The sequence below is a fragment of the Triturus cristatus genome, chromosome 11 (genome assembly GCF_964204655.1).
Source record: "Triturus cristatus chromosome 11, aTriCri1.1, whole genome shotgun sequence".
NCBI classification, from domain to species: domain Eukaryota; kingdom Metazoa; phylum Chordata; class Amphibia; order Caudata; family Salamandridae; genus Triturus; species Triturus cristatus.
Window position 1 is genome coordinate 879662620 of NC_140594.1, and position 15296 is coordinate 879677915.

A 15296-nucleotide genomic window follows, 5' to 3' on the forward strand; every position below is an offset into this window, starting at 1 on the left:
CGTATGGACTCACTTCCCGACTTCGTACACATTGTGGCATTCTATTTGAACATTGATTATTAGTGAAATCTAAAGAATTTCTTTCTTGTTCAGTTATCAATGTTGCTGAAGTATTTCTTTATGTTGAACTCCTAATGAAACCATTTGTCTTTGAATGAAATACAGAACGTTTTAATAGATACACCCGGTTGGGTTATTTCTCTACTTAACTAATATAGACTATTCTACAATTGATATAGGCACATTCCCCCTTGTAGGTAGAATGGAATTTATCTTCTGAATATTAGGGATGAAATTTAATTCATATATTTGTTCATAATTTTGAAAAAGTTTGATCCCGGAAAAGGCGAAGATTTGTCAATGATTTATGAAAACTTTAAATTGAAAGGTACACTCTTAGCATTTCAATATTATCACCATAATAATGCTTCAATATCCTGCAGCAGAATCAATATATGTAACAATCATATCATTCAGGTTTCAGCACACCTATAACCAGTTCTGAATGAGAGAACACCAACACACCTTTGTTGTGCCTTTGAGCAGTTATATTATATTTATCCTAAATGTACTGTTTGTTCATAAAATGTTAATCTGAATATAGGCAAGAATTCTGAAAATGCTCTTGGTAGGCACCATGATGCTATCCAAATGGATATATTTTTTTAAGGGGAGGTAAACTGGTGGCAAACTTTCATTATTTGGAATGATGATGATGTTTTACCAATATTACATACTGCAAATTAAAAAAGTATATATAAATGGAATATGAAAACTAAGCAAGACAACAAATAAAACTTGTGCCGTTATTCGGTTATACCTTGATCAAAGAAAGTACTCACATTTGATCTTCGAATGCTTTATCTTGTAGTAGGCAAACTGTGAAATCACAACCATGTCCATGTCAATGTAAAATATAGCGGTGACCGTCTGAAACAATAATATCAAAACTTACTTTAGAAAGGTGTGCAATTCACCACATTTCCTACCGAATTCATATTTCTCCCGATACTACACAAGCTGAGATCTGTCTCTGAGGTTTAATATCACTAACCATGTGGGTTTGAGCAGCGTCCTGGTATGATCTGGGTTACGTGTATACACCACATAGCATTAGATAGCTATTATCACGGTCTGTGCATATTCCTGATGGATCAAAGGGTTGTCTTACCCTTAACACTGCCACACAACCAAACAGCATCAGTTTTATAACCTTAACACGAGTTCCCAGAAAATGTAGTCCAGATAACAGTATTCAATGGTCTACAGCCTATGCATATAGGTCAAGCAGGGCAGATACTGCCAATAAAGTGTGCCAAAAGGCTCCAAAGGACTATTGACCAGTTAGTCTGCCTCCCTTTCCACCACCTGCCCAAATCAAATCTTGAAACAATCATTAAAAAAAAAAATTTCAGGGTAAGAGCGCTCAGTACCTGAAGAATGCAGAGAACAGGCATTAGCAGAGCCAATAGGTCTTTCTTATTCTAGAGCAGTTGGCTTTGTCAATGTGTCTTAGCCAAGTTGTACAGCAGCGCGGATAGTGATGACTGCGCCATAGCACATTTTTTTCTGGAGGGACAAGGTGGAGAGGGAAAAGGCAAGCAACAGCCGAGAAGGAGAAACTGGGAAAGTAACAACAACGAGGGAGGGAGTTGGGGGTACAGAGCAAGCTACGATGGTGAAAGGCAGTGGGGGCAGGGCAGCAATGAACAGGGGGCAGAGAAAGGGGGAGCGGGTCAAGCAACAACACAGTATTGAGAAGGAGGAAGGGCAAGATAGGACAATGGGGCAACAACACAGTAGGTGGACTGGGCAAGCAACAGCAGTGGGAAGAGCAATTGAAAGACGGGAAGCAATGGCTGTGGTGGGGGCTGGTCAAGCAACAACGCTGGACAGGGAAGGAACGATACAGAGCAGGACAGAGGAAAAGGGGAGACAGCCTGCAAACACATGCACACTTAGTGAGTGCAGAAAGTGCTGTAAGTAGAAGGAAAACGTAGCCTGGGCCAGAAAGAAGCGGTGGATAGAATTAATTGATATTAATTTACTTTTAATGATATTTAATGGTATACTTTGAATAAAAAAAATGGTTTAATAAATATTTTATAATTACATTATAAATATGTACTCTTTGTTATATATATTAATATTACATTATATTTATTTATATGTTTTACTATTTTCAATAATTTCATTCAACCCTATTTCCTATGAGGTTTTATTTCAGGTCTCTGCCTCAATTATATTCTATGGGAGGGCACTGCAGTACCAGTGGTTGCCCATGTGTATTGCTGGACCTACTACAACAGTGTAAATTACTCTAAAAGTTTAGCGTGTGAATACTGAAAAGTAGTGAACTTACACTTCTGAGTAAACTTACATTTCGAGTAAGTTACCCTTCTGAATCAGGCCCAAAGAAAGCACAAGTTAATATAAAGAATTATTGCTGTGCTGCTTGCGCACCGACAAGAGGATGCAACAGAAAACAATTTGCTTTTCTGTGAGGCTTTTAAACGTGACAGGTGAAGCACATGGAGATGTGGTTTAAGCACTGATCCTATTTTAGAAAGACAGGTTTGTTCTGAAAATGGAATAGGGAGCCCACCTGTCTATTATTTACAAGGACTGTCCTGGTTAGTTCGGAAGAATGTCTGTTGTTCATATGGAATATTATAACGGACAGCATTTGCTTGTAATTTTAAATATAATTTTGCATGTTGCTTCCAACCATCATTCCAAAAATAGAATGCTGGTTGTCTTAATAGCTATGGTCTAAAGCTGCTTGCAGTCTAAAGGTTAAGATTTCGAATCCAGCTGTCACCCTCATCAAGTGTTTGCTTAAAGCTCGGATCCAGTAGGAGCTCCTAAAGCCACCAAAACCAGACTTCAGATTATCCAGAACTGTGAAGCCCGTTTGCTTCTAGATGTCCCTTATCGGCAATCGGCTAAACCTGCGTTGAAAGCCATACACTGGCTGCCAATATTTGAGAGAATCAAATTCAAGGCACTCTGTATTACCCAGAAGTCCTTTTGGGGAAAGGGACCAGCGAGCAACCAATCTATGATTATCCCTTACCACCCTAACAGAAGCCTCCGCTCGGCGAACTTGCTGCTCGCCTCAGTGCCAAAAATATAGAGAGCAAGAAGTGGTGGACGCTCTTTCTCCTATAATGCGGCCAGGCTGTGGAATGCCCTTCCCCTTCACATACGTCAGGAATCTATCCATCTGTCTTTCCTAAAAATCACTTAGAACGTGGCTTTTCAAAGTCACTGTCCAATAAGGTGTGGCCTTTGATCCGTGTCTGCGAATGGCGCTGGGATGCCTTAGGGTAGCTATGCGCTCTTAAATATTTTTTCATTTCATTTCAGTACGAAGAATGCAGTCAAGATTAGTTCAATAACCAGATCATTGTTTTCAGATTGGACTGATATGTCTAAAATTGTGTTTGTTATTGGGAGCATAGTAGGATTAGGCCCCCGACATCGCCATAGCCATCCCGGACGGCTACAAGATCATCAGGAGGGATCGCGTCAACCAGACCGGAGGGGGCATCGCCATCGTACACAAAAGCACCATTCGCATCTCGACTAACTCCATCGACGCATTCAACGCCGCCGAGTACCTGCACTTCCAGATTCACACCGACACCAAGACTACCCTCAGAGGCATCCTCATCTACAGACCCCCGGGACCACGCGCAACAGTTCTGCGAAGACATCACGGACTTCATCAGCCCACACGCCCTCCCATCCACAGACTACATCCTCCTCGGGGACCTCAACTTCCACCTGGAGAACAACAACGACCGCAACACCACCGCCCTGCTGGACAACCTCGCTAACCTCGGACTCAAGCAACTGGTCAACACCCCCACCCACTACGCCGGCCACACGCTCGACCCCGTCTTCTCATCCAGCAAGCACATCACCTTCAGCCACTCCACAGGACTTCACTGGACCGACCACAGCTGCGTCCATTTCAGCTTCAGAAAGAACACGGCCCACCACCACCCGAAGCAGGTTCCCCAAAGAAACTGGAGCAAGATCACCGCCGACCAGCTCGCCACCTCCCTCAGCCAGAACCCACCTGTCAGCACAACGGACCCCAACACAGCAGCCCGCAACTTCTCGCAGTGGCTGACCTCCTGTGCCGACGACCTCGCCCCACTGAAGAACCCACTCACCAGGCCCAGAAGCAAGAAGGCCCCCTGGTTCACCGACGAACTCAAGGACTCCAAGAAGGCCTGCCGCACCCTCGAGAAGGCCTGGCTCCTCGACAAGACCGCCGACAACATGATCGCCCTTAAACTCGCCACCCGCAGACATCACCAGCTCATCCGCACCACCAAGAAGAAATCTCTGAATGAACGACTGGACAAGAACGCCCATGACAGCAAGGAGCTCTTCAACATCGTCAAGGAGTTCTCCAAACCAAGCACCGGCAACAACAACATCACTCCATCACAGGACCTCTGCGATTCCCTCGCCTCGTACTTCCACCGCAAGATCGCCGACATCCACAACAGTTTCGGCGCTCCACCCCCGCACTCATGGGCCGAACCTACGCTCCCCGCCGCCACCCTTCAGACATGGACCGAGGTAATCCCCGAAGACACAAGCCGCATGATGAACACCATCCACTCCGGATCTCCTACCGACCCATCCCCCACCATGTCTTCAACAAGGCAACCTCCACCATCGCACCCCACCTCCGAGACATCATCAAAACCTCCTTCGACACAGCCACCTTCCCGGAAAGCTGGAAGCACGCCGAGCTCAGCGCTCTACTGAAGAAACCAACAGCGGACCCAACTGACCTCAAGACCTTCCGCCCCATTTCCCTACCAAGGTCATCGAAAAGGTAGTCAACAAGCAACTGTCCGCCTTCCTCGAGACGAACGGATCCCTCGACCCATCGCAGTCCGGATTCAGAGCCAACCACAGCACCGAGACCGCCCTCATTGCAGCCACCGACGACATCCGAGCCCTGCTCGACCACGGTGAAACAGCGGCACTCATCCTCCTAGACCTCTCCTCGGCATTTGACACTGTATGCCACCGCACCCTAGTCCAACGCCTCAACGACACCGGCATCCAAGGGAAGGCTCTGGAATGGATCATCTCATACCTCGCCGGCAGAACACAGAGAGTACGCCTCCCCCCGTTTCGCTCTGAGGCCACCAAAGTCATCTGCGCCGTCCCGCAGGGATCGTCGCTCAGCCCCACCCTCTTCAACATCTACATGAAACCCCTCGCTGCCATCGCACGCCAACACAACCTCAACATTATTTCTTACGCCGATGACACCCAGCTGATCCTCTCCCTCACCAAAGACCCCGACACCGCCAAAGCCAGCCTACACGAAGGGATGCAAGACGTCGCCGAATGGATGAACATCAGCCGCCTGAAATTGAACACGGACAAGACAGAAGTCCTCATCCTGGGACCATCGCCCTCCGCATGGGATGACTCCTGGTGGCCCCCGGCCCTAGGCACCGCACCCAAGCCAACAGACCACGCACGCAACTTGGGCTTCATCCTGGACTCCTCCCTATCGATGACCAGACAAGTCAACGCCGTCTCCTCATCTTGCTTCCACACCCTCCGCATGCTACGCAAGATCTTCCGATGGATCCCGGCTGACACCAGGAAGACGGCGACCCAGGCCCTCGTCACCAGCAGACTTGACTACGGAAACACCCTCTACGCCGGCACGACAGCCAAGCTCCAAAAAAGACTTCAGCGTATCCAGAACGCCTCCGCCCGACTCATCCTTGACGTCCCCCGACGCAGCCACATCTCGAGCCACCTGAGAGACCTGCACTGGCTCCCGGTCAACAAGAGGATCACGTTCAGACTCCTCACCCACGCACACAAATCCCTCCACGACATGGGTCCAAGGTACCTCAACGACCGCCTGACCTTCTACACGCCCTCCCGCCAGCTACGATCCGCTAACCTCGCCCTCGCCGTCGTCCCTCGCATCCAGAGAGCCACCGCCGGAGGAAGATCCTTCTCATACCTGGCGGCTAAGACATGGAATTCCCTGCCCGTCCACCTGCGGCTGACCCAGGACCACCTCGCCTTCAGGAAACAGCTCAAGACCTGGCTGTTCGAGCAGTAGCATACCCCCTCCCCCAAGCGCCTTGAGACCCTTCCGGGTGAGTAGCGCGCGTTATAAGTTCCATGATTGATTGATTGATTGATTGTTAACGAAAAGTTAATATTTTTAATTGCCACTAAGTCTGGAAATATCTGCTTTAATATATGCCGAACCCAAAGAACAAAACAGCTCTCTCCTCTATCCAACTTGTTACTAGATCGTGTTTCGATGCTCTTTTCATCAATCTCTCACCCTTTCGGTTGTGTTGGCGAGCCTTTGTGAGCTGTGTTGTGTTTCCTCTTCCCTCCGATTAGCGGATGAAAAGTTACACTTTAGGGTTTCTGCACTCCATATGCCCAGGACCAAGGGAAGTCACTTATTCTCCAGCCAGACATAGAATGATGGATTTTCCTCGCTTGCTAAATAGACCACCATCTGCTGCTTAAGATGATGGTTTTAACAAAACGTATGCATCTTAAATGGATCAGAGCGTACAATCCTGAGGTATTCCAATGGAGTCCGTTCCTTCTCAGCAGCACTCGTGGCTAGGTTCATGGGTAACCCTTTTTACTGCTGATTGCTCTATCCAGGTGCCACACTGGTACTGAGGTGAGATCCTGCTCAGACCCTATGGAGGTCCTAAAACGACCAAATAATGAATATTGCCACAGAATATGGTCTATTACACAATTTGCTTTCTCTAGCCGCATAACTTAGTCAACTCTACCACATTAGTTGGTCATTAATTGCCGAATAATTCTAATGTTCGTGACTAAGGACATATATTGAAACAATGCGGACATTTGGAGAGGTGCAGTAAGGCAGCAGATTGCATTAGCATCAGTGTACAACCGCCCCCATGTTTATAGGCTTCTTTGACTTCCCTAAACCTTTCAGCAACTCTGCAAAGCTGTTGATGCAGAGGACATCATTACCAGTCATCTGGAACTCTAGTGCCTATGCAACAAATACAGTTTAATTGCTTTTGCTTTGCAAATTGTTGCTGGCTACATCCTATTTTGAGCAGTGGAACGGTTTTCAAAATTACCTGAAGTTCCCAATGTAAAAAAAAAAAAAAAAAAAGCTAAAAAAAAAAAAACTGATGCCATTCAAACTTCGCATGCCTGGAAACAGTGAAACAGCCAATCAGATTTTTCCCAAATAAAATTCACCTGGACTAATATCGAATATGTTAGAACCTCAGATTCAGGCTACTTTGGAAATATTCTTGCTCAGACTTCTATTCATTTGCTTTCAGGAACAAAGAGTTTCTTAAATTTGCAAGCTCTAATGATAAGTGTACCTTCAAAATGAAAATCTAAACTGGTAGTGCTACCTGTGAAGAAGTCCAAGTCTGCGATCAGCAACACAACATTGCTTCTGGCACTAGGATTCTTAGGACAGGGTAGAATTGTGTTCTGTGTGTATCATTGTTAATTTCCTTTAAATGCTTAAATAGGTCCAGCTACATGCAAATGTTCGATTAATACTGCTATGTATTACACAAATCAGAGAATATGAAGGTATTTTACTTGTATGTGTCAGTTGTCTCTTTTAGAATTGCATGACTACCTCAAATGCGTCTGTAAAATTGATCTATCGTCCTGAATTTGTCCCTGAATTTTGATCCTCTGCACATGATTTTTAGAGACACTGCCCGGGAATTTGCCACTTAGCCAAGCGATCGCCCTAATATGCACATGGCATCCATACAGTGAGCAAAAGGATGGTGAGTGGGATGCTTCCCTGCAGCCAGTCAGCATTCTAGGCAATCATTTCTTATCTCATTGACATGGGGACGCTATGTGCCACGTTGGTACGGAGACATTCTGATTGGCTGGTGAGTGAAAAAGTGTAATGATGGAAATGTCGGTCAGTTTATAGGCAGGTGGGTGGCATCAAAAATAGTTGCTCTGCTACCCCCTTACTTGGCCTCTGTGGGGAGTGGGTGCTACTTTACAGATCACCAATGTCGACTACAAATTAAGTAAACAATGTGATGTTCTGCGACATCCTGTGGGCTGCACCCAGCTCCTAAGTGACAGACCAAGAAGCCTGTCGGTGTTTGCGACTCTCCTAAATAAGCCAAAACGATGACGGAGAATAACCCAAATATTTCAATATGATCGTTTGTGTGCTTGTTGTAGGTAGCGTGGTTCATTATGCTAAAAATAGGCCTAAGGCGGTCTGCAATAAGATAAAAAAAGACATCCCGAAAAGCATTGAAAAGGAAATATTCCAAAGACCATAACAGAAACCTCAAAGTAAGGTATGAGAAGAGTTTGATACCAAATATACACTGGATTATAGGCTAAACATCTGTAAATTAATAGATGAAAATGGTGAAAAGCGGACTTCTTCCTCCTGGGGAATAAATGTCATGTGTGCCCCTTTTGTGAAAAAGAGTGCCAACAACAGCCGCTCAACAAAACCTACAGACATCAAAGTATATGAATGGCCTAATCTGTAACTTAAAAACGGGGTTGTTATGAGAAAACACCTTACATGAAGAGAATGGACATAATTGAAAGGCCTGAGAAGGCTGTGGTTAAAGGTTGCTCCTCCAATTTATGACCAATTATGCCCATACCTAACTTAAGGGTCTCCATGCAAACAAATCACCAATTGTCTCAACAACCTGTTTAGATTGAGCATTCGAAACCGCTTGTATATACTTTAGTATATACTTATATATGCATGTACTTTGTGGGCTCTGGAGATCAGCCCTAGGACTTGTCTGCTTCCGCTTAGAGACTTTTTTTCTGTTCATCTGCCTCTATTTAACTGTCTCGATAGAAAACGACCAGCAGATGTCAGTAAAATACCAGAATCACTTTTGCATTCTCTAGATTCCAGTCCATTGAAATTGTCTTCCACGAGCACCCGTAGACAATAACATTTTTTTCAAAGCTTGTATTTTCAGTGATATGACCACCGAAGGCCCTGATTTTATATTAAAAACAGAGCTTTGGACTATACCATTTCCAGCTGAAAGCCAATATTTCTCTCCCGGTGTTCCCATACCTGGTGTGTCACGCAGTTTGGTGCTTAGTTTCCCTCCATGTTAAAGAACAGTAGATGTTTCAGCTTCCAGGCTAATGTGCTGCATAGTTAAATACATATAAGGTCCCAAAGGCGAGAACGATTGCATTGCAAATGCTTGTATCAGCTTTATATACATAGACGCTTATGCTAAGGTACTCTTGGCCAGAGTTGTATACATCCTTGCAGCTGCTTGAACCATAAGGGAGGGATTTTATTATCAATCAACTTTCAATAACACGAGTAGGGAAGTTCATGTTATTCATAAGGTAAAAGTATTGGAAAAACTGGGCCTGATGCGTAAAAGGCTGCACTACGAGATAGGTAGTTGATCCTCTTGCAGTGCCGAGGACGCTCAAAGCCCTCACACGGTCTTTGAGGCACGCATCTGATTGTGATTCTTTCAAAAAGTCTCAAAGGCAGCCACTGGACAGCAAACCCAGATCCTAGTATTCACATCTGCAATGTAACATTTGGCAGAACATGCAGTGCACCCCTCCCAATGTCTGCTCAAGCAGAGTTTACGCTGTGAAACACGGACAGCTTACACTTTGCAAATATGTACTGCCTGCTCTTGGAAGGTTCTAACCATGTCATACTTTGCACCAGTAAAAACAGCTGCAAAGAATGTACGTCTTCCACTCAGAATTACCACGTCCGCTGACCGCCTTGTCCCCTTGTGAGTCATAGTGGTCCATAATGGCTGCATTGTGATTTGCAATTTTTTGCACTGTGTATTGAAACTTTGCATTTGCAAAGTTAGTAGCAGTGATCTTTGTATCTTCGGAACCAACAAATAGGTATGTAGCATTTAGTGGACCTTTTTCTGTCAAAAGTTGCGGAGCAGGAAGATGAGGGATGGAGGAGACTTTGGGCCAGATATATCAAGTGCTCTTACATTGGCAAATGGTCCTATTCACAGAATCGGGTTCTTTGTGACTGCAAAAAGACCTTTTCTTATGTATAATACTAAACTGCTATTCGATGACACGTTATCGAATCACAATTTAGGTTTGCAACCAAATACCTATTTGCTATTTGGAAGGGGCACGTTTACGACTTCCCTTTCAAATACTGAATTGGATAAGTATGCATTAATGTTTTGCAACCGAATTCAGGTCACAAAAAAATATTTTAGCGACTACTTGGAAGGTAGTAGTAAACGCATTTCGTATTTGAAAGGCCCGTGTGTAGGGCCTCCCTTCTTAATACCAAATCAGATTGATATGTATTCATGTTTTGCAAATTCTGGTCGCAAAACATTCATCTTTCACCAGCTACTGAAAGGTAGTAGTAAGGCATTCGCAAACAGGAAGGGGTCCCCAAGGAATCTCTTCCTCTCCAAGAATGGTGAAAAAATATTTTTTGAGAGTAGGCAGTGGTCCCAGTGACTAGTGCCTACTTAAAAAAAAAAAGACTAAAGTTTTAATTTTTAGTGGGTCTTAATTTGTGACCTACTAATATTCATGAAGTAGGTCGAATTGTGACCCACTAGAAATCGATCCCTTGCGAACCAACCATTAACACATGACATGCAAAATATTATAATGGATGCTAATGAACAATAAAGTCAAAGAGGGTCAGGACCTCACAGGGATTAGATTAACCAGAGGTGTATAAAATGGATAGAAATTACTATAATGAGAAATATTGAGGTCTTCCACCTTACCATAAACGCTTCATGGAAATGTAAATAAATTTAAGGAATTTGAGAAAGCCATTTACTAGGTGGTTGGATAAGAGAAAAGCTTTCGAGTATTAAACCTGTTGAACTGTCGGGGATGTGCATAATTTTACAAACAAACTGCAAGTGAAAAACACTCTGCAAAAAGATAATACATTGGTATTAAGGAGGTTACAAACATAGCTTAATTTTAGTTTTGAACATAGTACAGCAAATTTGTAAAATTTACCTGAATTGGGAGTTGATTTGTCAAATAGCAGCCAACCAAATTTGTGACATCACCAGACAGCCAGCAGATGAGAAAACCAAGTGAGAGGGCTTGGTCGACATTTCCTTTCTTGTAGGCAACATAAAGCTGACTAGAGAGAACACGAGAGAGGCATTTTAGCAAAGTAATTTTAGTATCGGTTAAGCAAATCCACAGAGAGTACTGTATATATGTAAATGTTATACTGGTGAATACGTAATATTTGAATCCTATCTTTACCATTATGTTCGTACCTCTCACATTTATTTTTTTCAGACTACATATATCTTTTTATTAAAAATATAAGCAACAAATTGAATACCTATATTTTCTAGGCATCATTCTTATTTTATAAATTCACAGCATAAGTAACAATGCATTTATTTTAATGAGTTGTTCGCATTATTAACCATTTTTAATGTCCCTGATTGTGAACAGCTCATCACTCTGTGTCTCAGTTCATTTAAAAATAATAAAAAGTTAAAGTCGCCATTCAAAGTCCCATAGAAACACAGTCCCACCACTAAAGAATAAAATGCCTGAACATATTCACACCAAACAAAGTAGTCACCGGTCCTAATATCCCTCTTGGCTTCGAACAGTTTAAAAAAAGGTGAGAAATGTAAGTTAAATTACAATATAACTGGAGGATCATATTTTTGAATCCAATGTGGCTTTCTATGTCTGATTGATAGATTAGGAAAAAAAATATTAACGTTTGCGACACTATGACAGACTCTGATTAAAGAGTTGGTAAACCGAATTCATGTGACACCAATTTGTGAGGTATCAGTTGTCTTTGCACTGTTATTAGTGAGATAAAACAAATTGTGAGGTTATGTGAGATCACAAGAAAGGGGGGTCATTATTGTTGCATATTGGGAGTTTCTATGCTTTTCAAGTGTTCTGTCATAACCATATTTTTCCTTCAACTGGTATTTATTTCTTTTGTTTTATAAAACGTATTAGTTTATAATGTTAGTAGACAACCATAATGTTTCTTTAACAAAGTTTTCAATGGTACTATGCCAGAAACATGGTGGAGTACCCCGTCAGCCAAACTGTTGGTTAGCCCACTCAATTTAGAGTTGGATGAATTATTATTTTATTATTATTTTTGCACCTGGACCGTCCTCCTTAGCTCCACTGGATGAAACCTTAGGTGAACCGTAGCCTCACGGGCATAAGGCAGTCAGTCTAAATAGCTGTAGTATGCGGTTTCGTTTTTTTTCACTTCTTATAATGTATTTATGGAATGTACATGTTTATTATGTCTTGTGCGGTTATTCTGGTCGCGGGGTTTTGATAGCAGCACTTTGAGACCAGGCGATCCTGTCGGACAGAGTTCTCCTGTTTCCCACTTGTTGGTCTTTTTTGTATTAAATAAATCGATCAAAGATCCAAATATTGGTTTGGTGTCTTTCCTTTCATGCCAACATCTTACTACACAATTGGAGATGCGAAAGAAGACAAAAGCACCAGCAAGTGTAGTGTACCAGATTGTAACCGTGAATGCCGTAGGTCCCTGGAGGGTCAAGTGTTGTCACCTAGTATAGAGGGCTCGCAAGTATCCTTCGGGTTGTAAACCTAATTGATCCACACGAAATGCTGGTTCGTCCGCGGGGAATTGTGCCCATTAATGAAAGGTTCCTAAGTTGAGAAGCCCAGTATTACTTCCGGATGTCCGGTAATGCGATCTCTCCATCATACCACCCCCTCATGAGTTTGTTCAGTGCCATGTGTGCTGGTCCCCCATCCCACAGGAGCATTTTGAGGGCCAACTCTATAGCCAGAGAATAGACCTCAGGGATCGGGTCTGGTGTATTCTGTAGTGCATAAAGGAAAGAGGCTGGGCCATCATTTTAAATAACGCAGTAGGGTCCTCCAGTGCTGAACATTTGTCTTAAGTCAGGTCAGAGGCAGTTGTAAGTTTTTTTCATAGAAGAGGGCCGGGTCGGCCGTAACAAAGATACCGAGGTAGAGGAACCCATCAAAGACTATCAGCGCTTCACACCCCATAGGCAACTCAGGCGCTGGCCTATATCAAAACGTGAATTAGCGATTCCGTCCAATTAATCACATATCCCGAATACCAACCATAGAGGGTTAGTACGTGCATAATTCTGCCAAGGGAGAACTGGGTACTACTGCAGAATGATTGTTCATATTGTCAGCTACGCTTCTCTCTTTTGTGTTTGCTTTTGTCTGGTCTTATGACTTTTTTTTATTGGACGGAATTTTTTAACTCACCTAACTGTCTAGTATGTCCTTCTTATCACGGATCACACTGGGATCCAAGATTGATCACGGAATGGACACCAGAGATGAGGGGTTGAGGGAACGCCTAGTTCAGTGTAATAGACAGTTTTTCTCTAGTGACTGTTTACTATCTCTTTATGTCATCCCCTATGTATAGGTACCACTAGGATTGACGGGACCACATGCTCGTATCCAAGGAGTGTGATAGGTAGGAGCATTCTCGCCCACCACCACCACCACGTGTAGATAGTATTGAATATAATAGGTCCTGATAAAATGCGATGGATCAGTATTGACCGCAATGCATGAAACATGTCGACCACTTCACATGAGATGAGCTGAGCTCCACTGGACCATTGAGCCAGCAGCGCAGCCCCTCTATTTGTTTTTAAGAAGGTGGATTACCAATCTAATAAAGAGTTTATGTGGACTATCCAACCTTTAACATCACTCACTAGCACCACATCCACACTGTTCTTTAGGGCCCTCACACCCACGCACCACACGGCAGGAACTAAAGATCTCCGCTAAAGAGCCCCTTTTAGGGTGCCCGTCGGGCATTGCAGCGCCGGCCCGACGAGCAGCAAGTCCATATGATGAAGCATGACACTTAGCTTGCTGGGTGTGTGAAGACTCTAGTTCCGACAAGGAGGATCCCCCTCCTCTATCCTTCCATCTCTTTGTCCGCCCTGTGGGAACAGCATACCTTTCTTGTTGAGAACTGGGGGTCCGCGACATACAGCAGGATGTCATGAGCATAGAGCAAAATTCTGTCCTCCAACTCCTCAGTCCATCGGAGACCACGGCTCAGTGAATCCGTCCTGATCCAGGCTGCTAAGGGTTCCAGAACGAGAGAGGGGTGGGAGAGCGGACAGCCCAGTCTGGTTCCTCGCTGAAGGCTAAATACCTGAGAAGTACCCCGATTAACAGTTAACTGTGATAGGGGCCTGGTGTAGGGGAGTCTTACCCTCACTATGAAATTAGGGCCGAAGCCCATCCTGGTCAATATTTCAAAAAGAAAGGGCCGCTGGACAGTATTGAAAGCCTTACAGGTGTCCAACAAGAGGACTGAAGCGTCCTCCCAAATTCTGCCAGCAGGACAGAGCTCTCCATGGGGCCGCAGAAAATTAAGAGCCGTACTCAGTCCTGACATAAAGCTGAATTGATCAGGAAGGATTAGTCTGGCAAAAATTTGGATCAGTCTAGAGGCCAAGAGTTTGGCCAGTAATTTGACTTCGGCATTAAGGAGCTAAATCGGTCTATATAAAGCATAGTTGTCCAGTGGTTTGCTCTCCTTATGTATAACAACTGTGGTGGCTAATGTCTGATCCCTCGATCTCTGCTTTCCTTAAGCATTCGCAACAAGTGTGGGGCAAGTCTGTGGGCAGTGAGCCTATAGAATTCTATTGGTATATCATTGGTGCCTATTGCCTTGTCGGAGTTCAGTTCTTGGATAGCACAGACAATATCCTACTATGTGAGGTCTTCTTCCATGAGGTTAGAGTTGTCAAGGTGGGGAGAGCAATATCCGCCAGTAGGTCGCGGGATTCTTCCGCCGTATCGGTCTATGTTGGGGAGTAAAGCTGGGCATAATCGGAGACAAAAGGTTTCAGTAATTCCCTGCTTATCAGTCGCCCTGTGCCCTTCCTCTGTGCCAATTTTCAAGACCCAGCGGCTTACCCGCTCCCTCCTATCCATCCACACTAGGAGCTTTCCCATTTTGTCTCCCATCTCAGACACGAAGCAGCGTCGTCCTACGGCAGGCTCTGGTGGCCTCAGTTACCATGTGTCTGTGTTCTTGTTGTTGGAAGTATTAGGGTGTGTTTAATATCTGCTTGGTCCGGAACTGTCAATTTAGTCTTTATAGCTAGGATCTTGTGCTCCAGTGCCTCCAACTCAGCCCTTCTATCCTTCTTGTGGCCAACTGTTAATGATAGACCTTAATGCTTGATGAGTGCCTT

At 44.2% G+C, this 15296-nt stretch overlaps 1 protein-coding gene across 1 annotated transcript in view; it reads right to left on the bottom strand.

Moving 5' to 3' along the window:
* The window catches only part of LOC146785573 (lysosomal amino acid transporter 1 homolog), a 111334-nt gene that overhangs the window by 37908 nt on the left and 58130 nt on the right, over nt 1-15296 (bottom strand). Inside the window, exons 2-3 of the mRNA XM_085634747.1 lie at nt 11059-11188; nt 843-930 (exon numbers count right to left, since the gene is read on the bottom strand). Coding sequence (XP_085490873.1) covers nt 843-930; nt 11059-11188 — 218 coding nt within the window. The remainder of the gene's footprint in view (nt 1-842; nt 931-11058; nt 11189-15296) is intronic.